General features: G+C 56.0%; 4 protein-coding genes across 7 annotated transcripts in view; 3 read left to right on the forward strand and 1 right to left on the reverse strand.

Annotated features, from left to right (window-relative positions):
* Positions 1-435: 435 nt before the first annotated feature.
* On the forward strand, positions 436-5,198 carry LOC117647532. Its single transcript, XM_034389308.1, has 4 exons — positions 436-556; positions 2,120-2,456; positions 3,842-3,917; positions 4,879-5,198. The coding sequence occupies exons 1-4, from the start codon at positions 451-453 to the stop codon at positions 4,882-4,884; spliced, it is 525 nt and encodes a 174-aa protein (XP_034245199.1). The 5' UTR covers positions 436-450; the 3' UTR covers positions 4,885-5,198.
* Positions 5,193-6,715, reverse strand: LOC117647534 (CDGSH iron-sulfur domain-containing protein 2 homolog). 2 transcript variants are annotated; one of them, XM_034389310.1, is made up of 5 exons: positions 6,602-6,715; positions 6,357-6,534; positions 5,955-6,052; positions 5,767-5,877; positions 5,193-5,692 (listed from the first exon to the last, which is right to left on the reverse strand). In XM_034389310.1, exons 2-5 carry the CDS (start codon positions 6,451-6,453, stop codon positions 5,606-5,608), a joined length of 393 nt encoding a protein of 130 aa, XP_034245201.1. In that variant the 5' UTR covers positions 6,454-6,534; positions 6,602-6,715; the 3' UTR covers positions 5,193-5,605. The 2 variants fall into 2 exon arrangements, with proteins under 2 accessions (XP_034245201.1, XP_034245202.1); XM_034389311.1 differs by having other exon boundaries at positions 6,607-6,668.
* Positions 6,716-6,902: 187 nt separating this feature from the next.
* On the forward strand, positions 6,903-14,001 carry LOC117647530 (apoptotic chromatin condensation inducer in the nucleus-like). 2 transcript variants are annotated; one of them, XR_004587834.1, is made up of 16 exons: positions 6,903-7,092; positions 7,586-7,746; positions 7,821-8,003; positions 8,091-8,209; positions 8,312-10,045; positions 10,123-10,419; positions 10,558-10,648; positions 10,733-10,763; positions 10,884-10,987; positions 11,074-11,281; positions 11,356-11,579; positions 11,655-11,876; positions 11,962-12,112; positions 12,214-12,326; positions 12,414-12,839; positions 13,557-14,001. XR_004587834.1 is itself a non-coding variant. In XM_034389305.1 (15 exons), the coding sequence occupies exons 2-15, from the start codon at positions 7,594-7,596 to the stop codon at positions 12,678-12,680; spliced, it is 3,897 nt and encodes a 1,298-aa protein (XP_034245196.1). In that variant the 5' UTR covers positions 6,903-7,092; positions 7,586-7,593; the 3' UTR covers positions 12,681-14,001. The 2 variants fall into 2 exon arrangements, 1 of the variants encoding a protein (XP_034245196.1); XM_034389305.1 differs by having other exon boundaries at positions 12,414-14,001.
* A 3,597-nt stretch (positions 14,002-17,598) lies between these two features.
* The window catches only part of LOC117647531 (ras-GEF domain-containing family member 1B-like), a 110,494-nt gene continuing 104,201 nt past the window's right edge, over positions 17,599-23,891 (forward strand). The window contains exons 1-2 of one of the 2 annotated variants that reach the window (XM_034389306.1): positions 17,599-17,694; positions 18,040-18,090. In XM_034389306.1, the coding sequence (XP_034245197.1) occupies positions 17,665-17,694; positions 18,040-18,090 (81 nt within the window). In that variant the 5' untranslated portion in view covers positions 17,599-17,664. The remainder of the gene's footprint in view (positions 17,695-18,039; positions 18,091-23,891) is intronic. The other variant, XM_034389307.1, reaches the window with a different exon arrangement.

A 23,891-nucleotide genomic window follows, 5' to 3' on the forward strand; every position in this document is an offset into this window, starting at 1 on the left:
GCTCCAGGCCAGTGGTCTCGTCTCCGCCACACCACCACACCGCCACACCGCCACGGCCAGATGAGTGGCCAGCCAGCCAGTCAGCCCGGCGCACACTCTAGACTCGCTCCAGCCCCGAGCCCGGGACGCCAAGTCCGGCCGACCCTCCGCGTCCGCGTCCGCGGCCTGCCGAGTTCCCTGGCGCCGCCGCGCCGCCCAGCTTCGCGTAGCGTAGCGCGTTCGCGTAGCTTGGCGGCCGTCCTCGCCCTGCCCCGCCTAGGCCCTTCCCGGCGGCGTCACCGCGGCCTGTATCTAATCTACTGATACAAGGAGCGGCGGGTCGCGGAAGGCAAGGGTTTGGCAGAGGACTGCGCCCGCGCCGCGCCGACACACCGCCACCGACCGGCCGTCCACTGTCCACCGTCCACGGCGGCGCACTCCACGTCGGCGCTGAGCACCCCGTCGGCACCCATGGCGGAGGCGGCCGGCCCCGTCCGCCGGGCCAGCCGCGGCCACCGCGCCAAGCTCGCGGCCCCGTCGCTGCACGCCGTGCTCCTGCTGCTGGCGGCAGCCGCCTGTAAGTACACTCGCGCGCCTCGCGGTTCTACGTCGCGCAGGTGCGCGACTTCCGGTGTTTTGGTTCGGCGCAGCAGACTCATTCCGAGAGTCGCTTTCGTCGCGCTCTGTCTCTACCGCACCTTCAGAGGACGCCCCATGAGTGCGCGAGAGACAGAGCGACGAAAACGCCTCTCGGAATCAGTCGGCAGGTCGGCGTCGACTGGTCATTCCCCACGACTGCACAGCGCCCGCCGCGCGTCGAACAGCGACCTCGCCTTCGGTCGAGTGTAGTGGGTAGTATCGACTCGAAAAAAGTCCGCGAGTCGAGCGGCAAGCGGCAATCCAAACGTGTTCCCGGTCCTCGTCATCCAAGCCCAAGCCGCAATCATGCTTTGCTTTTATTCTCGTTTTCTTGGCGACGGATTGGCCGATTGGCCGGCAGCGGCGAGCGCGGCGCCGGCACCCATTCCGAACACGTCGTCGCTCTGTCTCTCTCGCACCTGTGCGCGACGCCCCGTGTGCGCGAGTAAGACAAACGCGGTGCCCGGAATCAGTCCGGCGGCCGGCCGCTGCCCGTCAAGGGACTAGACCCGCGGCAACCCGCGGCCATCGGCCAGCCCGCGTCGCGCGGTGCGTCGGAATGCTAACGCATGGAAACCAATGGAAATGCGGCGTCGCGGCGGCGGCGCCCCTTGGCCCGTCTGGACCATCATCACGGCCCATCAGCCGCCATGACCCCGTCCGCCCGAACCGCGGACGCGGACGCGAACGCTTTGGCGGATGTTGACACGTCTGGCCGCATCGTACAGCGGCAGCGGCGTGACAGCGCGCGCGCTTTTATTGCCGCCCGATTTTGCAGGATCGTCTCGTCGCCCTGTCTCTCTCGCACTCTTGGGCCGGTCCGTAGGTCCGTAGGGGTGCGAGAGAGACTGAGCGACGAGACGATCCTTCGGAATGAAGCTTGCTTCGCCTGCTTCCGGCCTGCGCCGAACCAAAGGGACCAAAGGGACCAAAGGGACCAAAGGACGGCCCAGCGGCCAGGCCAGGGAGGGGCGATGCGGTGCCGGCGCAGTGGGGAGCAATTGGCGAAGCGAATGTGAATGTACGTAGTCGGTGCGGTTAATCCTAATTACCTTTTTACGCCTCAATTGGCCCGTGAGTCGTTTTCGTGGGAGACAGATCGACAAAAACGGCTCTCGGAATCAGTCTGCTGTTTGCGTCCTGCAGTGCCGGTTTAAATGTCCCGGGTTTGCAGACCACTTGACGGAAATAACTTAGTGCCTCGTCATGGCTCCCCTCGTGTTCCCTCCGGGCTACGCTGCGGCGCAGTCGCATGGTGCAGTCGCGTGGTCTGCTGTCTGGGGCACGCACACACCCACACCAACGCGAGTGTGAGTCGCACAAACAGGAACTCGCTACTGGCACTCCCGGGGGTGCGATCGGAAACCCGGCCGAAGCACCTGTCTCTGCCTCTGCCTCTCTCTGTCGGCGCGCGGCCCGCCGCACGTGGCGTGGGTGGGAGCGTGACAGAGAGGGTAGCCACTGACACTGACCCCGCCGGTGGCTGTCTCTGTCCCGGCAGGTCTCGTGAGCTGCGGCGGGGTCGACGTGGACGACAAGGGCGCTGAACTTCCCCCGAGACGGTTCCCCAGCGGGCCGAACCTGGACAAGCTGCGGCTGCACGTCAACGAGACGGGGCCGCCGCCGACGCCCTCCTCGCAGGCCTCGCCGGCCCGGGCCACCGCCGCCACCGCTGCCACCGCCGTCAACCACACGGTGGTCGTCGGCGTCGCTCCGCCCGCCGCCACCGCCAGACCCTTCCTGGAGCCCACCAAGTCCGCCGCCGTCCTGGTCGGCGTGTTCGTCAGCGTCGCGCTGGTGGGGTACTTCTCCCTGCTGGTGTGGCGACGGGTCTTGGAGTAAGTATAGGAAAGTCAGTGAGACGGGGGCGAAAACAAAATGAACGCTGCGCTTACCTGACTACTCGCAGCTAAAACTTCCGTGCGTGGCGCGTGCATTGCCCCCGGCTGGGTGGTTCTGGGTGGGCCTAGGTCTGCCTAGGCAGGCCGGACTAGGCTAGGCGTGGCTTGGGGGAGCAAGGCGAAGCAAGGCGAAGCAAGGCGGGGCAGCATGCCTTCGGCCTCGGCCACCTTTGGCTGCCTTCGGCTGCCTTTGGCACTCAGCATCGCGGAGTCCTTGGTCCAGGCGGAGTCCGTCGGTGCCGGCCCTGCCAATCATTTCGGTCCCCAAAAGCCGGCGCGTGTTTCGCCGAATCGCGGACGGCAAAGTGGCGCAGCCGCAGCCGTCGTTGCTCCGTCTCTGTCGCACGCACGGGTCGTGCCGCAGGTTGGCAGGGGTGCGAGAGAGACAGAGCGACGGGTGGCGCGGGTAGGGTAATGACCGCCCTTGCATCGCCTTGCCTCGCCTTGCCTCGCCTCTCATGCCGGAATGTAGATCCGCGACTTCCCTGCCGATTCGCTCTTCCCGCTCGCGATTCGCGATGCCATCCCGCACTGTCTCTCTCGCACTCATGGGGCGTCCCGCGCAGAGGCGAGAGAGACAGAGCGACGAAAACGACTCTCGGAATCGGTCTGCAGCAGCCCATCCCGCCTAGAGAGCCTCCTGTTCCATTTCACTCGACGCGCAGTCCGCACTCCAAATTCCATCGCTGTCGCCGCGCCCTGTCTCTCTCGCCCTCGCGTACGCCGCTGCGCCGCTTCTGGACCACCTATCGCGTTTTGACACGGGAGCTTCGCGGAATTTGATTGTTGCGGGCGCGCGATCCGAGCCGTTGCTGTGACGCAAGTGAAATTTCGAGATGACGTCGAAGGCTTTGACAGCCCGGCAGTATCATTACCTTGACCGCCTGGCACCATGCTGGCGCGCTCGGTGGTGGTGGTGCGGTGACGTCACCGGGAAGTCCACATTTCGTCGTGCAATTTTTTTTAAAAATACCTTTTTTGCGTTGCATGTCTCGGGAAAGGGGCGACAGGATTGCAGACGTGAAGCCGACAGGCGATTTACCCCCCCCCCTTTTTCCAATGAATTTGGCTCATTCGAGCTCATTGCAGCTGAATTTGGACCGCTAAACCGCCAACAGGGTAGGGCCGTCGCGACGGTGGCGACGGTCGCGACGCTAAGTGACGGGGCGGGCATGGCGGGCATAGGGCACCGCGCAGCCACTACTAATTGCACAACTCCCACGCCACTCGCCGTCCCTTCATGCTTAATGCCTCATGCTCGCGTGTCTCTGCCGCCGATCTGACTGTTCCTCTCATCCATTTCCGTCCCGATTTGTCCCCAGGAGGAGGTACGGCAACCGGGAGATTCTAGTCAACGAGGAGCAGTTCGAGCAAGACCGGGACCTGAGGAATTTCCAGGTGAGTTTGGTCTCGTTCTTCCGGACCGGAGCGAGAGGTGCTGACTCTGCCTCCCCCTCGGACGACGAATTCTTGGCGAGGTCGTCACTGCCCTGGCCGCCCTGGCATTCACTCGCGCGCAACGCGCACGTCGGCCAGGCACGCGGCTACGCCATGGCTATGCGGCACGGAGCCGCGCCTGGCCTATCTGCAGCCGTGTGGACGTCGCGTCCGTCGCGTCGGCGGCACGGGCACGCGAGCCCAGCGTCAGCCCGCCTGGGCGCCAGGACTGGACCCATCCCATCCAGTTGCCCCGTTTTTGTTGGTCTCCCGATTGGACGAGTTGCCGACTTTCCCGGCCGTCTCCTCTCGCAGTGCCGAGTCTGCCGAGTGGTGGCGCTTACTCGCGAGTCACCCCGCTCCGTGTCTGCCTGGACGCTGTCTCTGTCGCGCTCGAGCGACGTTCGAACGGGCGTGAGGGAGACAGAGCGACGAGACGCTGTGGCGGACTGCGGCTAGGCGTTTCAGTCAGTCCCATCCGCCCCAAGACTCGCCGGAGGGGAGTCGGCGCTGCGCTCGTCGGGCAGGGCCTGGTGGCCAGGCCGCCAGGCCATAGAGCTAGCTCTGCTAGGGAAACTAAGGTGGCTGTAATTATACCCCATGCATCCAACCATCCAACTGGGTCAGGCGGGTTAGGTCCACCGGAATTAGATGTTATGTACACTGGTTAAGACCGTGGGCTCGGCCCACCCGAGGCCGCCGCCGCCGCGCTGCCGGTAGGACGAGAAGCAGAAGCAGGATGTCCGCGGGTGAACGCGGCGCCGGCCTGGTGCCTGGGCCGGCCTAGAGAGCCAGCCCAGGCTGCAGGCTGGGTTTTGTAAGAGGCCCGATACAACTTTGAACCGGATCGACCAGCCTGGGCCCGCGTCCGTGAACGCCCCTGAACTAAAGTTTTCTTCCTTTCCGCCTCGTCATGTTTCAGCTGTGAGCCGAGGACACGACTTCAGCTTCAGCCAGTTCCTGGGCAGGTCATCGTGGCAGAGCGCAGCAGAGCGCCTGCACGTGCATTTCGAGACTGAAAGACTGCCGCGGCGCGCGGGACCGAGGAGTGCAAGTCAAATGGGCCCCTGTGGCCCCTGTGGCCGTGCTGCTAGGCAACCCATTCGACTCCCGTGAGCGGCGGGCGCTTCAAGGAGCCTTCGCGGGTTTGACGGCGTTTAAGTTATGGAATGTGGCTTTCTATCAAAGCAAAGCGTACTTGTTACTTTTTTTAAAATTTAAATAATTTAAAGAGTATTTGAAGTATTAATTTTATTGTCCCGTGTGTATGAGGAGCTCAACAGAGGTCTATAGCCATCATAGGCATTTGAAACTTAAAGGATGACAGCAGTGAAGCCAATAAAATTGAAAACAGCAAGAAATATGTACAATTGCCTGAAGATTATTACTGTGAAATAAAGAAACGAAGCAGGGAGGACTTTTAGCTACAAAGGAAAATTACAATAATGTTTTTAAAAACATGCATGTGCATGGCACATAACTACCATCACTCTAAGCAGTTCAGAACTGATTTGAGATCAATCACACAAGCATGTGGAAAACAAATCTAAAAGTAACAAATGTCAAAAATGCAATCACATTGAAGGAAGTGAAATCAATCAAATTGTTTACAAAAACCCTAGTTTGGCACTAAGCAAATTTTAATTCCTTTATTTCTTCTTCTTCACAACGAGGGGGCCAACATTGTCACCTGTAGTCTCATTGTGAGCGTTGTGAGAGCCATCACACTTGGGGAACTGCAAGAAAAAAATTCAAAACATCAATTGCCTGAAATCAATATTTCACAAGTTCATTCTTTGAAGAGACTTACGGTCTTGCTCTTCCAGCAGCGACAAAATGCTGAAGTTTCACCAAGATCCTCTACATCTACAGAGTGGACAACTTTAGCATTGTTCTTCTCAATTGAGTTATTGATGTGGATCTGGAAAGAAAGAGCGACAAGGGTCAACCACCGTGAGTGCAAGTCACTGTCCAGGCAAGGTCTGGAGCCATAAATACCTTGCACACACGTCCACAAGGACAAAATGCCAAATATGACATGTATGTAATGCCACCAATGACAGCACCCAGGGGCACCAGAGACAGCCAATCACGGACTGAAACATAAAGGGAAAACATTACAACGTAAACAAAGACGGAATCCTGTATTCAGCACAAACAGCTCAACCTATTTGCAAGCTAGTTCTTTCGAATCTTCCAATCTCTGTGAGAAAGATAAGGAGCACCAGATTAGTGGTGGGCAGGTGGTTTAAGCTGTCTTCCCCAATCAGCTGATGTCCTGGCCGTTTTCAGACCAACTTTGAGGTCACTCGGGGTGAGGACCTCAACCTATGGAACCTGTGGGGACTTGCCTCGTGCGAAACGAACCCACAGACACTCAGCCGCATGCCGGCGTCTCACCTCCGAGTTTGAACCAGCCTCCGATGGACTTGGGCACCGGGAGCCCGGACAGGTAGTTGGGGATGTTCTGGGTGACCAGGTTCGACATGACCTCCATGGCGACGGCTGGGATGACAAGACACACTGGGGTGACAGTCGACAGACAGGGTTGCTCTCCGCCTGGATGCAGCCAAGCGCACTGCAAGGGAAGGGCGAGGGTCACAAGAGTGCCGCACTTGGAGAAATCTGCAAGAATCTTTCCTAACCTGACAGAACCAACTGGGCTACGGTGCAAATTTACGGGTGTGCTGCTGGTTAGCGGAGCGCTCACAAGGCGCTGCTTTTGAATCGTCTGCTTTGGAACGCGGGAGGGGGGAAGGGGTAGGGTCGGTGACCCCTCCCCTCTCCCCTCCTCACCCCCGAAACGCTTTTATTTCTGATTTGTGACTTATTTTAAATATTTGTTCAGTAGATTAAAACAAGTATTTTTTCTTTTCGTTTTTATCTTTATGAATAAACTATGAAACAAAAAAATAAGCAAATAAATTAGTAAGTGTGCCTACTTTGATTCAAGAAGGCGGTGCCTCAGTCCAGTGTAGTGTCCGGATTTGGAACAACCATTTCAAGAAAAAGCCAACGAAAGCTATTTATCATTTGACTGAAATGCACTGAGTTGCAGCCTGCCGCTTTTTATTTTGCGTTTTTCTGTCCTCCGAAAATTGACCCTGTAGTTGGAACTTTGATTGGTTTGTCTAGGGTAAGCATTATTTTATGAAGTTGTTTTGCTTGGCTTGTGCGTCTGTTCCTCGTCGCGTCTTCGTACTTGGTTAAGTAGTTTTAGTTGGATTTTCTGACCGCTGGGAATTTTCTCATGGTTCTCCGAAGAGTTTTTTGGAAACACATGGAAACGTAAACGGGTCGTGCATTCTGCCCTTTTGTTTTATGCCTTGGTCGTGGCCGTTCTGGAATGTTTTTATCGGACGGCAGTGCCGCGCTGCTAGGGTTATCTTATTGATTTGTTACGTACTACTGTTTGTTTTTCGGTTTCCGTTGGTTTTTTTTAAATTCATAACCTGTTTTAATAAGGCCTTGCCCTTGTCTAGTGCTAAAGTTACTGTTTAAAACTTTGATTCAGTAGAGCTAATTATGTATTGCCCTTATTATTCTTATGTTTACTTTTTTAAATTCCCTGAAGCTGTGGTTCTGTACTACTTTTGTTACACAATTTCTGGTGTTCTGTTCTCTTGTAGGATTCACCATGCGGAGAACAAGTTTAAGGGCACGGGCCAAAGCTTCTGAAGATGTTGATACTCCGCCACCTAAACGCGCAACACGGAGGGGGCGTCGCAAGAAGTCTGAATCTTCTTCGGATGAAGAATCAGAGGAAGAAGTCATGCCTACACCAAAATCGGTAAGGCTCGAACAAAGTACTTTGCTGTTGTTTTCACTTGCGCTTGTTGTCTTAGCAACAATTTATTTTTCCAGAGGAGAGCAATTGTTGAACCTGAAGAAAGACCTGTTCCCACTACTCCTGCTGCAAGCCGCACTCGCCGATCCTCCCGAAGAGTTGATGTGCCCGTGGAAGAGACCAAACCAGCAGAGACTGTAGATTTAGAAGCAGACAACAACGCAGACAGAGACTCCAATGGTTCAAATGAAACTGAAGCAGTAAGTTGCCTCTCAACTATTAGTTTCCATCTTTCCATTTTCATTTGCATATTGCAAATCTTACAACTACTAACACCTTTTTTTCAGGATTCAAGTACTGTATGGAAAGTTCAAAACTCCAATGGATCAGGCACTGGTATAGCCAAGTTGAAGTTGTGTCGCTCAGGACCTGTGGAGCCAGAAATAGCTTCACCCCGTAAAAGAAGGTAAGCCACTTCGAAACTGTTGGCATTAAGTGTTATTTTCTGTTTTGTTTGTTTATGAATTTTTTTTGTGGTTGGTGGTTGACTATTTGTTTTTATTTGCAGAGGAGTCAGGGAACCTGAGATGCACACGATTGTTGAGGTGGAAGGAAATGTTGCTCAGCAGCTAGCAGCTGTTGCGCAGCCAAGTCCGACGCCTGAGCCGGATTCCTCTGGTTTAACTGGCAAAGCACGAGCCGCGAGGCGTTTAGAGCAGGTATCAAAGGAAAGCTCATCATCTTCATCGTCTTCCTCCTCCTCCTCCACATCTTCTTCATCTTCATCTGAGAAGTCACGATCATCAACCCCTGATAAAGCTGAAGAAGAAGAGGAGGAAGCCAAAGAGGAGGATGATGAAATCCAAGTTATTAAAGAAGATTCTGCGTCAGTTCCATCCAAATCTTCTGAAGAAAATGAAGACTCATCTTCTCGTGATGGCTTAGAAGTTATTGAGAATGTGGCTGGCACCAAAACCAACAAGGGAGACAAGGTAGTTGTTAAAGTTAAAACAGTTGTGCCACCTGGAAAAGCAGAAGAGACCGAGAAAGCTAATGCTGCCGCTAAGGCTGCAGAAGCTCAGGCTAAAGCAGCGGCCGAAGCCAAGGCTAAAGCTGCGGCCGAAGCCAAAGCCGCCGCTGAGGCCAAGGCTAAAGCAGCTGCAGAAGCGAAGGCTAAAGCTGCTGCAGAAGCGAAGGCTAAAGCCGCCGCCGAAGCCAAGGCAGCTGCCGAAGCCAAGGCCGCGCAAGAAGCCAAGGCCGCCGCAGAAGCCAAAGCGAAAGCAATCGCAGAGGCCAAGGCCGCCCAAGAGGCGAAAGCAAAAGCAATTGCTGAGGCCAAAGCCGCCGCAGAAGCCAAAGCCGCCGCAGAGGCCAAGGCTAAAGCATTAGCAGAAGCCAAGGCCGCCGCAGAAGCCAAGGCCGCCGCAGAAGCCAAGGCCGCCGCAGAAGCCAAGGCCGCCGCAGAAGCCAAGGCTAAGGCAGAAGCCAAGGCCGCTGAAGAAGCCAAAGCCAAGGCAGCTGCAGAAGCCAAGGCCAAAGCAGTAGCAGAAGCCAAGGCCAGGGCCGCCGAAGAAGCCAAGGCCAAGGCCGCCGAAGAAGCCAAGACCAGGGCCGCCGAAGAGGCCAAGGCCAAGGCCGCCGAAGAGGCCAAGGCCAAGGCCGCCGAAGAGGCCAAGGCCAAGGCCGCCGAAGAGGCCAAGGCCAAGGCCGCCGAAGAGGCCAAGGCCAAAGCAGCAGCAGAAGCCAAGGCCAAAGCAGCAGCAGAAGCCAAGGTGAAGGCCGCCGAAGAGGCCAAGGCAGCAGCAGAGGCCAAGGCCGCTGAAGAAGCCAAAGCAGCCGCAGATGCCAAGGCTAAGGCAGCTGCAGAAGCCAAGGCTAAGGCAGCTGCAGAAGCCAAGGCTAAAGCCCTGGAAGAAGCCAAGGCCAAGGCCGCTGAAGAAGCCAAAGCCAAGGCCGCTGCTGACGCGAAGGCTGCCGCAGAGGTGAAGGCCAAAGCAGATGCCAAAGCTGCTGCTGACGCCGAGGTTGCTGCCAAAGTTCAAGCTCAGGCCAAACTTGACGCAGCAGCCAAAGCTGCAAAGGTATCCGAAGAAGCGGTTACACCCACTGAAGCCAATGCTGACGAAAGTGACGATGAAAAGGAATCCGCTGCTGCACCCGTACAAGTGCCTGAGGAGGAGGACCAGTCTGACGACGAGCCCGTGATGGACCTTGCTCCAGGGTCACCTGTGGAACATGATACTGAGATGGCTGAAGCTGAAGCTGTAGAAGCGAGAGAGGTGGAAAAAGCTCGTGGGAGGAGGTAGGCACTGTCCATTTTCAAAACTGCATCATTAGTCTGTTTACTTTTTTCTTATCAAGTTTTTGTTGCTTTTCCAGACGTACTCATCGCTCAGCAAGCAGTAGTTCATCTTCAGACCGTAGTTCAAGTTCAGACTCGGATTCTGAAAGTAACTTAAAACGAAAGAAGACCAGGCATTCTAGTAATGAACGTGATACAGTTCCTAAGAAAATTGTTCGTGGTCTTGCTCCAAAGCAGGAAGACACTCAAGTTGTTAAGGAACTTGTTAAGACAGAACCTGTTAAGGACGAGACGCCTGCACCACCCACACGGTTGCGCAGAAAGCTTCCTAGTACGTCTGAGCTGGCTGAAAAAGTTTCTCTCAGAAGAACTATGTAAGTTACATCTTTGTATTTTCATAATATTTTCTAGTTGTTTCAGTGAGTGAAATTGGTGTTTGGTTGTTAAATGTTTCCTTCACACACTTCTCACAAATATCTCAATATTTTTTCTGACATAATTTACCATTTCAGCTCTGCACCTAGTGAGGACCAGACAAAATCTGAAGATGGAACGGCATCAGAAAATCCAGCATCTTCTGATGCTACTGTAGATGAAAATAAGGTAAGATGTTGTTTGTAATGAGTTAGTTATGAGATTTAAATTGCTCTGTTCTATTTTATTAATAATTTTTTCTTACCTCTTTAGGAGAATTCAAGCAGTGTTCCAAGCCCAGAGGGTGAGTTTCAGAAATTTTAGCAATGTTGATACTTACAAGCTGTTGAGCTTATCAATTAACAGTTCTATTAATAACAAGGAATAATTATAATAAACCTTGACTTTGTTGTTGTTGTTACAGAAGACATCAAACCTTCTGAACAGCCAGTAGCACGCAAGCGAAGGTGGGGTTCATGCAAGAGTATTAAGAAGCCTGTGTTATGTATATCATCAGATCCTTTAAAGGTAAGTTGTATTGTTAATCCTTAACATTAATTTATGGTAATATGTGTAATCATGATATTCTTTTAAATGTCTGTTTGTTCCTCCAGAATCTTATTCCTGATGCTAAACCAGTTGCTGAGAGTGAGGTTCATTTAAATCTTGAAGAAGAGGGAGAAGTGTTTGACGAGGATGAACGATCATCGAATTTGGAGAGAGGGAGAGAAAGAATTGTAGTTGACCGGCCTCTTCCTCCACCAGGTGCTTCCTTGCCTGAAACTACTCGCATAGTTGTTAATTCGTCATTAGAAGCTGAAGGTGGGTATACTGGACTATTACCTATCACCTCATACCTGAGTACCTGATTCTTTATTTAAATTGTTTTGTTTCAGAGAAAAAAATTGAACGAAAGATTTCTGTGTCCAACGAAGGCTCTAGAGCCACTAGTACAAAATCGCCTACCCCATTAAAACAAAGAATTTCCACTGTCCTTTACATAACAAATTTGGTGAGACCCTTCACTGTGGGCCAACTGAGGGAACTTCTCTCTAGAACTGGAAAATTTGCTGAAGGAGGATTTTGGATTAATAGCATTAAGTCACAATGTTACATTGAGGTAAGAGTTTTTGCATGCTTTCTTCTTTTAAGACACTTAAAAAGAAACCTAACTAAATTTTATTTATTCTTCCAGTATGAAAATGAGGATCAGGCTGTAGAAACTAGGCATGCCTTGCATGGGGTGCATTGGCCTATTTCCAACCGCAAAGCACTTCATGTAGAATTTGCCAAGAAAGAGGATATGATAAAAGCGCAGTCTGAAGCAGAAGGTGAACCCATTGTTATCAGAAAGTCTGTTCTGCCCAGTGACACTCATCACAGAGATGTCAAAGATCTTGATGAGAAAATTATAAAGGTGAGTTACTCGTCTACAGCGCCAGTTTGCTTCGAACTATACCTTATCTTGGCTGACTTGAGTTAATTTATCGCGTTTTCGTCAGGTGGCTCAGCCTGTGCGTGAATGGGACCTCGGCAAGGTGGCGGACGCGGCGGACGCGAGGGAGGGCGGTCTCGACGACAGAAAGAAGAGGGAGGACGATCGGCGAGTGAGACGAGACAAGCGGTCGGTGTCGCCATCTCATGACGGCCCAGGTGAGTAAAGTTGTGCAGCAGATAATTTGTTTCTGAACACACACGTCTTCCCAATTGATTTGGCTTTGCCTAACATCCTGTCCTCCTTGTTTGGCCGCCAGCCCGCAAGGCGAAGAGAACTGAAGAAGCAGCCCCTGCTAAGTTACTGGATGACCTGTTCCGGAAAACAAAAACCACGCCTTGTATCTACTGGCTGCCGCTCACGCCTGAACAGGTATGTTTACATGATAGTAATAAAAGCGACTGTCTCTTTCTCTGTCTGTCTGTGTGACTGATCGCTCTGTCTGTCCTTGTCCCTCAGATTGCCGAGAAGGAGGAGATGCGTCGGAAGCATATGGCGGAGCACGAGAGGCTGCGGGCTGAGATGAGGAGGGCCCATGAGAGAAACACGCAACGGGGCCCGGGCCGAGACCAAGGCCGGGATCAAGGCAGAGACCAAGGCAGAGACCAAGGCCGCGACCAAGGCCGCGATAGAGACCGCGAGAGAGAGAGAGAAAGAGACCGAGACCGCGAACGTGAGCGAGACAGGGACCGCAAGGACAAACGTCGTGGTAGCAAAGACAAATAGACGACTGCATTATGGCATAACTGCATTTGCACTGCAATGAAGGAGAAGAAGCGTCTCGACACTCCGACTCCTGAAATCTTTGAGGAAATGCTTCCAGGATGCATCCTGACCCTGGGGCTGTCCCGTCTTGAATTTGGCTGCCCTGCCCATCAGGAAATGGTCGGTTTCAGTTTCTCCTCTGTCCCAGACTCCCTTCTCCTTTGCGTCGGGTTCTCATGGTGTAATTGCCCTTTTTTTTCTGTAAATTTTCCCCACCTTTTCTTAACTTTGGTTCCAAATATTTTTTTGGGCCCTGTTTATTTTGTTTCTCCCCAGTTTTTTTTCTTTTTCTAAATTTCTTTTTGTAAATTCTCAAGATTTTGCATGTTAGGTGTCCTTCTTTGGGGGGGAGGGGGCACAACATAGAAGTTTTTGTTTACTTTTTCATTAATTGTTAGTTCTGTTACTTCCAGTGGTTTTTAATTCCCCTGGCCATGATAAAATGTGGCTCCTTTGTAAATGTTCTGCTCCACAGATTGGGGTGGTTCGAGTTCCTGTTAGAATGAATTATGAATGAGCTCTATGGACAGGTTGTGTAGCGTGTTTGTCCTTAGTACAGCCATATCTGGGATTGTCATCCTGCACCCATTTGTAGGTGTATGGCACTACTTTGATGCATATCTTGAGTGTGCAAGTTTATGCATTAATTGGTATGTGAGTGATGCGCAGCTTTTGTGCACAGTGTGTGTCAGTGAATGCATGCGTATGAATGTGTTTCGCTCCTGTCCCCTTTTGGCAATTCTTTCCCCTCCCTGTGTTCCTTTTTCAGGTTTCCAGTAAGTTTGTTTCAGGTTTTCAGAGAATGATATCTGATTCTTTTATCATCCTCTCATGCAGCAAGGCATTCAAGCACAACATTTGAAGATCGTCGTCATCTTTTGGAAACCAACTGTTCTGAAACTCCTGAAGGCACCACTCATCAAGTACTTGTACATCTGCATTGACTTCCATTGTTGAATCATCTGTCAACATCTACAGCTCTGCTGCTTGTCCAGATGTTACCTTGTACATAGCACCAAAGGAGTTAAATGAGCTGTCTGATTTGTGTTCAAGATAAAGCTATGTGGCAAAATGCATAAGGCAAAATGAATTGACTTGCTTGCCCGCGTTTGCGCCTTTTCACTGAAATGAACTTGGTGTTTTTCCATATTTCACCATACACCAATACTTTGTTAGCACTTGTGATGTGAAATGTTTAATTTTTTTTTACTGAACCAAGTTGTGTCTTGTCTGTACACACTACATGTTTTTAGCCAAGAATTATTAAATTGTTTTAAACTGACTCAGGTTTTTCTTAACACTCCCTTCCTAGAAATTGATATGAAAAGATGGGAAAAGGAAAAGAGAACACCACACAAAATACACAACCAAAGTTCCCTTTTTTTTTTGTGGGGGAAACCCTTTGAAGGGAGGCTTCAAAAATAATGATGAAAGAGACTACACATGAGATTTGTCAGAGCTCTTCATTAGAAGGCAGCTGCAGCATGGAGGATGGGATCCAGAGGAGGAGCAATGGAAAAGAGGAGACAGTACTCCCCCTCGCCCCGCCCGATCCGAACAAGGAGTTACACACTTGGCAGGTGGATGGGCTTGCGCGGGCGGTGCTGCCTCTGCGTCTTGAGCATCTCCATGCGGGCGGGGCTGGCGCAGCGCAGACTAACGGCTCGGCCATGCCTCGTCGGCAGATGCGTCCCGCCGGCGCCAGGCCTCCAGTAGCCTCCAGCCCCGGGCAAGGCAGCCCCGGGCCGCGCTGCAGCCAGCACGATGAAGCTAGGGAAGCGCTCCGGGAGAGGGGCGTGGGGGAGGGGAGGGGACCAGGCGCGCTCCCGCCTGGCAGCAGACAGCTGCCACCGAAATTAACAGCGAGGGGCCCGGCCGGGGAGGGGCAAGGGCATCCACAGCGCGGCCACGGCGGAGCTGGGGCTGGGGCTGCGAGCCAGCAGCCAACCACAGAGGTGTGTTTCGGCTTCGGTTCCGCTTGTCCCGACGCCCACGCTCTGCCCTGCTCGCCGAGGCGCCGAGGCCTGCTCCACGCGCCGCCCTCGACAAGTCCCACCCCTCCGTGCCCCGCGGTGCCCCGGGCGGGGTTCGGACCTCGCCGCCACCCCCCGCTGTCCGTCCCACCGTCCCAGCCGTCCGTCTTCGATCGGTGGTCCCGGGCTGCGCAGTGCTGCGCTGGCTGCTGGCTGCTGGCAGCACTGCCGCGGCGTTGTGCCGAGTGGCCCGGGCCGGCCCCGGCAGCCCCCAGCCTCCGGTCCGCGCCCCCGCCCCCGCTCCCGCCCCCGTGCCGACACTGCCCCTATCCGTCCCGCCCCCACGGCGCCCCGCGGCCCTCGGCGCGGCTAGGCTGGCTTGGCTGGCTAGGCGCACGCGCCCGGGCAACCCCCTGCCCCGCGCGCGGCACCGCGCAGCACCCCGCAGGCAGCCCGGCACAGCCCCCCTCGCCGCGCCGCGCCCTCTGGCGGCAGTGGCGGCAAGCCAGGCTCGGGAGGAGCTCGAGCAATGAGCAGAAGAAGGGATCCTGCGGGAAGGGCCTAGGGACCCGGACGGTGCGCGCAGTGCGCACCGCGGCCAGCGGAGTGTAAACAAAACAGATCCCGCCAGATCCGCGAGTGCTCGGCGTGTGCGAGGCCCTGTCGCGTGCGAGGCGGTCGCGGCGTGCGCGGAGAGGCCGTGGTTCGAATCCGGCCGAAGTGGACCCGCGGTGAGACGTTGGAGCACCTGCCCGCGCTGGACCAGGGAGGGACCTTAACCTCAAAGTGCGCCACTGCTCCCCCGTCGAGGCGAGCGAGCCGCGGCGCGGAGCACAGGGGTCGCCCTGCCGCAGGGACAGGCTGCCGCCCCGCCGCGCCCCGCCGCGCCCCGCCCACCTCTCGGCCGTCACGCGTCGTCACGCGGCGGCTGGGGGCGTAAACGCGTAAACGTGACGGCGTGCTGCCCGTCGGCCAGTGTGACGCCGCGACACTGACACGCGGCCAGGAAGACCGAGTGACGGGATCCTCAGGTGGGCGTGACTGTCACGGTCCGACACACGATCAGGACGTCGTCGAGGAGTCGGGCTGCCTGCAGTAGCCTGCAGTCTGCAGTGTGACGCCGTCCGCGCCCCGTCGGCCCGCCACGGGGATCCTGGTCACGGCGGCCACGGCGGTCTCGGCGATCCTCAGGTGGGCGTAGACGTCCTGTCCGGCACCCTGTGGTTCCACGGGGTGGGCAGCCTGCCCTTGCGGCGCGGCTGCCCGCAGTTCGCCGGTGTCGGCGTCGCGGAGGGGCAGGTGGGGCCCGAGGCCTTGGCGGGGGTTGGCGGCGCGGGGGCCGCCGCGGGGGCAGGGGGCCACCACTGGAGTACGAGTGACCAGGGCCGAGACAGCAGTACGGACCCAGACGACACCGAGGATGGCGGCGACACGAGCAGTGCCTTCTCGTCGTCGAGCTCGTCCGGGGAGTCGGACGCCGAGGACATGTCGCCGTCACACCTTGACAACGGCCTGAACCTCGGCCTGAACCTCCTGCCACCGCCGGGCCTGGACCGCCTGGACCGCCTGGACGCGGGGACTGCAGCAGACACCCCGACCTCGCCGTCGACCGCCCTCAGCACGTTCGCCGGCAACGCCACCAAGAAGCCGCCGCCGCCACCCCCGCCGAAGAGGCTGACCCCGCTGAGCGGGTCGGTGCAACAGCAGCTGCAGCAGCAACTGCAGCGCCTGGCCACGACCATCACGACCAACGGGACCAACTCGAACCAGACGGCCAAGCAGCAGGACGACCAGGACTCGCAGTTCGGCGTGCCGGTCAACAACAACAACAACACCAACAACAACAACCACAGCCCCTGCTCCAGTCACGGCCTCCGCGGGGCGACACACGGACAAGCCCACGGCGCCGGGCACGGCCTGACCACGGCAGCCACACGCGAAGGGGGCCTCGGGCCAGCCCTCGGCCCAGGCCCCGCCACCGGCACCACTCCCTACCAGGTGCGCACGGCCAGGACGACCTCCACCAGCTGCTGGCCTCGCAGCTGCTGGCCCGCACCAGCCCCGCCGTGTCGTCCTCCAAGCTGCCCACCTCGGCGTCCGACTCCGGCTCGGGCTCCGGCCTGGGGTCCGTGTCGGTGTCGGCGTCCGGCTCGGGGTCGTCCGGGCCAGGGCCAGGCCCAGGGCCAGGGGCTCCATGCCCATACCGGCACGTGCCCCAGTGCCCGTACCGGCACTTCTCGTCAGCGTGCCCCTGTCCGCCGGGCGCCCACCCTAGCCACCAGCACCAGCAGCAACACCACCAGCAGCAACAGCAGCAGCAACAACAGCCCAGGCAGTTCGGCAGCCTGGGGCGGCGGCAGACCTCGCCGCGGCCGCTGTCGCTCGCCCCCGCCCCCGGCCACGTGTCGCTGGACCTGGCCGAGCCGCTGGGGCAGCTGGGGTACCGGCCTCCCCCTGGTGGCGAGCACGACCCGGACCTGGACGACCTGCGCGACCTCCGCGAGCTGTGGGCCGCGGCGCGCCTCGGCTCGGACCCCCGCCTGCGCAACGGCGTGGTGGTGCCGCGCTGCGGGCCGTGCGCCGCGCGGTCGCTGGCCGGCAGCAGGGCCTCCATCGCGTCCACGGTGGGCGGCAGGGACGTCTTCCTGCACTCCGAGCCGCGCGACCTGCCGCTGCACCCCGACTTCGAGTACGAGTGCACGGTGTGCGGCGAGCGCGCCACGCAGGCGCTGCCGCTGCAGCCCGACTTCCCCGAGTACACCCTCGTGCTGCAGGACCCGCTGCCACTGCCGCAGTCCGTGCCCCCGCCGCCGTCGCGCCGCCCGGGCAGCAGGCCCAACAGCAGGCCCAACAGCAAGCCCAACAGCAAGCCCAACAGCAGGCCGGGCAGCAGGCCCAGCAGCAGGCCCAGCAGCAGGCCCAACAGCAGGCCCAGCTCCAGGGCGTCCACGTCGCACTCCCCCGGCCGGCACATGGGGGGCCGCTGCTCCTCGCCCACCCTGGTGAGTCCACGCTACACTACAAACCTAACTGTCTACTAAGTACACACTTACAAATGCATGCTTGCAAGTAAACACTAACAAACGCATGCTTGATGCCGTATAACAACTCCATGCGTCAAGCATGCGTTTGTAAGTGTGTACTTGCAAGCATGCATTTGTAAGTGTGTACTAAGTAGACAGTTAGGTTTGTAGTGTAAGGGCGAGCCTCGAGCACCACCATTTGAAGCAACCGTCTTCTACAAAAGTCACAAAAAATGATCAAAATCACTAAAAAATATTAATTACAATAAAGACAAGCATACGTAACAACGTCATTTACGCAATTTGTCCCGGCTCCTTTTGCAGAGCATCGCGAGCTCAACCACCTCCGGCGGCTTCAAGAAGTCCCCGCACCAGGTAAGTGGCGCCCGTTTCTCCACTTCTCCAGGCGGCCGGCGCTACCCCATGCGGGGCCACGCCGTCGATACCCCGCGGCAGCAGCTCATGGTGGAAGGAAGGCCGGGTTACATCGTGTCTTGCCTTAAGAACAACGTCTCCTCGCAGATTCGGCGCGCGTGCTCAGCGGCTCGGCTTCGTCACCGATAACTCTTTCTATGTCAGGAACGCCCGGCGGGAGGGCCGGGCCGGGCCGTCCGTGGCTTGGCGGTGCAGGAGACGCAGGTCGCGGCGCGGCCATGTTCGCCGCGGTTCGCCGCCGCGAGGCTACGCGAGGCTGGCAGCCCTGCCCCGTCCTCCCCACCACTGTGACGTCACGCCGCGCCGTCAGTCTCGCGAGATAAGCGGCGTACTGGCGTACTCCGTGGTGCGCCCCGTGCTGCTTGTGCTGCTTGTGCCCGCGCGCGTGCCTTTTCGTGCGATTTGTGACAGGTTCGTGATCTGCACGCGACGGCCGCGGCCCGCGACGCACGCCGCCCGGCCAGCCTCCGTTTCGCAGCGATCCCCGCGCCCGAGAGAGCAGCGTCGCGGTGAAAGTTGGTGCCGCCCAAGCCTGTCAGTGTTTGTTTACAAATCTCGCCTCGCCCCGTTCGGCGGCTCCAGCGTCCCAAAGTGCCGAAAGTGCAGCAGGCCGGCGAGTCGCAGCGAGGGATGACCGATGCCGCCCGCAGGCGCGCCCCCGCACTCGTCTGAAGCCGGAAAGAACCTCAGGTGAGTACGGGAGAAAATTCGGTGACGGGCGCTGGTTAGGTTATGTGCGGCCCACAACAGACGGTACAAAATCGTCGCTTTTGAGGGGAGGTGCTGTAGATCCGGGCCGAGGGAGCCCGAGCCGAGCTGCACTCGACATAAATTCCAATGTGCGGACCGTTTCTCGCGTGTGAGGTTAGGTTTTCGAATTATCGTCTGCAGTGCACCTTGCAGTGTGCTTAAGCATCTTCCTTGTTTGCACGCATTTCCTGCGTGGGCTTCACAGACCGCACCTTTCTGCCCCAAATCACTGCCAATCACGAATCTCATTCAACCTGCGTTAAAATGGCATACCCGATAAGTCAGATCTAACTTACTTCCTGCTCTCAGGTATGCACTTTGGATTTTGTCTATTTTCGGTCTTTGGGCTTGTGAGGCAAGGGAGGCGGTCAGGGCCTTCTGCGTCACACACACACTGCGCCACTTTTAAACTCTCGGCCGCTCGAGATTTTGGGGGTTTTGTAGTGCAGGTGGAGTGAGGGGGGGGGGGACGTTCCCGGCCACCCCACGCGTGGCGCCAGCCAGCGTCCATGGTCTGTCAAGTTAAGGACGCGCGTCAGACGCGCGTACGCGCGTACGCGCGTCCGGTTTGCGCTGGCTGCTGTTGGAGGGCTTTTGATCCTTTTGATCCATTAAAGTTGTTCAACCCGTACCTTTTTGGAAACGGGAGATGCCACGGATTCTCGTAATGCAAATAAAAGCGTGCAAAGACGAATTACAAGGTTTCAAGTGACACAGGAACGGTCGCAACAGCTGGTCCTGAGTCTGAAAAGTTGATTGTCTATGATAACAACTAGCTGTTTAGTTAATAAATCAGTATTTTGGTGAATTGTTGACGGTTTTCATTCTACTTTCCTTTTTGTCTTGTAAAATAACTTCCATTGATCGAACCCTGTGTGTGACAAGATGTTCCAAAGTACGTTATATGTGTACAACCCATTAGAGAGCAAATAATACCAACATAACCTAACCTACTGTCGCGTCATCAAAATGCTCCAATTCATCCATATCGTTATCAATTTCCTGAATTTCCTAGCTTTGATTTGCAAACGAGTGGTAGGGATAGGGATGGGAGCCCGACAATCCATTTATCCGGATGCAGCCGGAGATGTGTGACCGTTCCTGTGTCACTTGAAACCTTGTAATTCGTCTATGCACGCTTTTATTTGCAATACGAGAATCCGTGGCATCTCCCGTTTCCAAAACGGTACGGGTTGAACAACTTTAATGGATCAAAAGGATCAAAAGCCCTCCAACAGCAGCCAGCGCAAACCGGACGCGCGTACGCGCGTACGCGCGTCTGACGCGCGTCCTTAACTTGACAGACCACACAGGAGGGCCAGTCTGGTCGGACAGTGCTTATGGCCGCCGCCGCGCTGCCTCGGAAGTGGCCAGCAGTGCTTGGTCGCTCTGTCTCTCTCGCACCCCCAGGGCCCTAGGGCGCGCCCCACGAGTGCGAGAGAGACAGACGCGGCCGCTCGCAACGACTCGGAACGAGCCTACAGCCGTGACCGAGAGAAGAGGCTGAAGTGTCACGGCGCGGAGTGGACAGTGGACCTTAAAAAGCGCACCGCTGCGCGGCTCTGCGAGCGGGGAAACCTTTCCGAAGGAGGGGCAGAGACGCTGGGCAGAGACTGTCCGCACTTTCCACCTCAACAAAAAATATTGTCAGCAAAACCTGTGAGGTAGGCAACCCGCGCGCGGTTTGCCGCGAGTTTGGCTGCATTAAGGCATTGATACCTGCTAACGCACTTCCGGTGTCCTCGCCGGCTGGGCCGGCTCGGCCGGCTTGTTGCAGGCGAGACAGACTCGCATGCTTCGCGGCGCTTGGCGGCGCTTGGCGGACAAGGCAGCCGAACTCGGCGAGAGAATAAATTAAGTGGGAGCCTGGACGCTGCGCTGCGCCGCGCTGCGTTCCCACACGTGGTTTCGTGTCCGACGCGGCCGCCCCGCACCTTGCTCTCAAACTTTCGGTGACTATACCAAAAAGGGCTTAACGTGCTCTTTGATACCTTTTGGGGGAGGGGGGGTGGGCGGGGCCACGCCTTGGTAGTGCAGTGTCCTCGAACACGGAGGAATCCCAGCACGCGGCGGGGACCGTGGGGACCTGCGAACAACCGTGTTGGCACCTTCCGCGTGTTTCCTCGAGCCACACACGCACACACACACACACACACACACACACAATCACACACACACAATCACACACACACACACACACACACACACAAACTCTCTCTCACACACACACACACACACGCACACACACACACACGCACACACACACACACACAAACTCACACGCACACACACGCGCGCGCACACAAGTGCCAATAACCTACACGGAGATGCGCGGGGCGGCGCGGGGCGGCGCGGGGCGTTGGTGTGGACGAAACACAAACACGCATACCGTTTGCCTTGCCGGTGTCAGAGCGTCGACGCGGCGTGGCGCGGCGTGGCGCGGCGTGGTTTCCACTGTCTTGGCGGACCGCACGTCGCCGCCGTCCGCTGTCCGATACGCCCCGTACCGCGCGCCCCATATCAGTGCGCTAGCAGCACGCCGCCAGCAGCACGCTAGCAGTGTGCCTGACCTGTCGTCGCCCACCGCTTGCCTCTCGGCCTCCATCCACCTGCCTCGAAAGGGAACTGAAGCAAACACACACCAAAAAAAGAAGTTAAAAAAAATTCCAAAATATTACGTCCTGACCGCTTGAAAACTCCTCATTCAAGCGTAATGAAAAAGTTTTCTACTTGCATATAAAATTGCCAAAAAATTGTCTTGCTTGCTTACCTTAAAAAAAAAAAAACAGGAAAGAGAGAGAAGACCTCTCGAGGTGGCGTTCTGGTTTTCGCCAACGGAAGCAACCGATTGCAAAGAGGTTTTCCCCCCTCCCCGCGCGGTGCGATTCTCTCGCTTCCGCCGAGAGGATACAGTGTACTATGAGTTGCAAAAGAATCGGACCCGGCCGGCCGGGCTCGGCGATACCCCGCGCCCAGGCTGGTGCTGAAGACGCGCGGACAGGTAGGAAGACGGTCGGTCGCCGGGCCGCCTTGTTGCCAAACTATAACTGCAAGTGCACAATAGCTTTATGAGTGAATGACACCTCGACCCGACCCCTGGTCTGGGCGCCGCAGAGCAGCCGAGCAGCTCTGCTCACCCGGCCGGGCGGGTGCGATTTTCTCAAGTTCATTTTCGTGTAAAAATTACTAATTTTGACAACGCTACCAGAATGCATCTCGAGATGAGCTGATTATTTCATTATAAGGTGTTCAATGAACTTTTTCTTACTTCATAAAAATAATCCTAGAAAATTTATTTTTATATGCATACAGTAAAACTCCCCTCTAGGCTGGTCCCCTCCAAGCTTTTTTTTTTTATTTTCGCTGTGTAGCCAGTCCCTTCGCAGCTCGGTGCGAGCTCGCCGTTTGACGAGGGGATGACAGCTGAGGGCCACAAACCGGCAGTGACCGCTCCACTAGCCCGACTTGTCTAGGTCCAAATCAGCCCAAACTCGCGATTCAAATTTTTTTGCGTGTAGTACTACATGAGATACCGTGCTGTGCAAAATCTCAGGCCGATCGGACAAGTAGTTCCCGAGATATGATTTTTTAAAGTTTCGCCAAAACTTGCTGCAACCGGCTGCACCTGCGTTTATTGCCCTCCCGGCGCACCGGGTCGACCCTCGCCGTCCCTTGCACCATGTGGTCAACGAATCGGGCTGTTCTCTCGAAGCTTAATCTGTCCCCCGATTTGTCAGCTTGGATGGGAGTTTTACTGTAGATCGGGAATTGAGTTTCCAACACATTGGTCAACATTTCAAACATGTCAAGCAACGCCCTGGAAAATTTGCATTCTAGAATCAGCTGAGTCACCACCTGGCTATTGTTTCGAGGGCCTCTTTCACTCCGAGCTGCACCGCTGTGAGGGTGCTGACACGCAGATTTATTGCCCCTCGACCCAAAACAAAATTTTTCGAACAACCCAATCTTTGGTTCTGAATTGAGTGGAAATGGGTTCCTTGCAAAGTTGCGGGTCCAGTCATATGTTGAAATTTTGTTCTACGCCAATTTTAACCGATATTTTAGGCCAAATCCGGTTGCCTCCAGCCCGCTCCGGGCTCCGGGCCCAGGCGGCCCAGGCCAGGCCTTTTGCACTCTGGTGCACGCTGGCCCCCTCCCCTCCCTCTCTCGGCACGTGCAGTTTATAGTTTGACAACAGCGCAGCCCTGCGTCGGTCCATCTGCCGAGAAGCCCGCCCGTCTTCGGCAGTCGTCTGGACGCGGGGTAGCGCCGGGCCCGGCCGGCCGGGCTCGATTCTTTTGCAACTCATAGTACGCTTCGTAATGGAATGCGAGCGTCAGACTGCCTCACTGCTAATTGCCTCTAGTGACTGCCTGTCACACGAGTCGCCCGAATATTTCCTCTTTCATACACGTGTGTGTGTGTGTGTGTTTGAGAGAGAGAGAGGGAGAGAGAGAGAGAGAGAGAGAGAGAGAGAGAGAGAGAGAGAGAGAGAGATGAAACCGCGCGCCGCGCCTCCCTTCTGAAAGCGCTGAAAGCGGCGACAGCGGAAAAGAAGCGAAACGGAAACAACAAAACAGGAACAGCAAACGACAGCGACAAACAAAACGCCGCTGCGCGCGCGACAGCAACGCACTTGTCATACGATTATGCTGGGTCCGGTAACAGACCTCCACACCTCAAAACTTGGTTTGGAAAGTCATGAAATGAAGGTATCGTCTGCTAAAAAGTGATGTCATGGTTGCTGAGCGAAGCGAAGCACCCTGTTTGGGATTTTGAATAGCTCATTTGTCCGACCCCCCCCCCTGATACCTTTAGTTTACAAGAGGTATCTTCCTCTGTTTATTTTTACTGTATTCATATGCGTATACATAGTCGAAGCTCTATAGTCCAAGCTCCATAGTCCAAGCTCCATAGTCCAAGCTCCATAGTCCAAGCTCCATAGTCCAAGCTCCATAGTCCAAGCTCCATAGTCTAAGCTCCATAGTCCA

Source organism: Thrips palmi, unplaced genomic scaffold (assembly GCF_012932325.1).
Source record: "Thrips palmi isolate BJ-2018 unplaced genomic scaffold, TpBJ-2018v1 HiC_scaffold_2, whole genome shotgun sequence".
Lineage (NCBI taxonomy): Eukaryota > Metazoa > Arthropoda > Insecta > Thysanoptera > Thripidae > Thrips > Thrips palmi.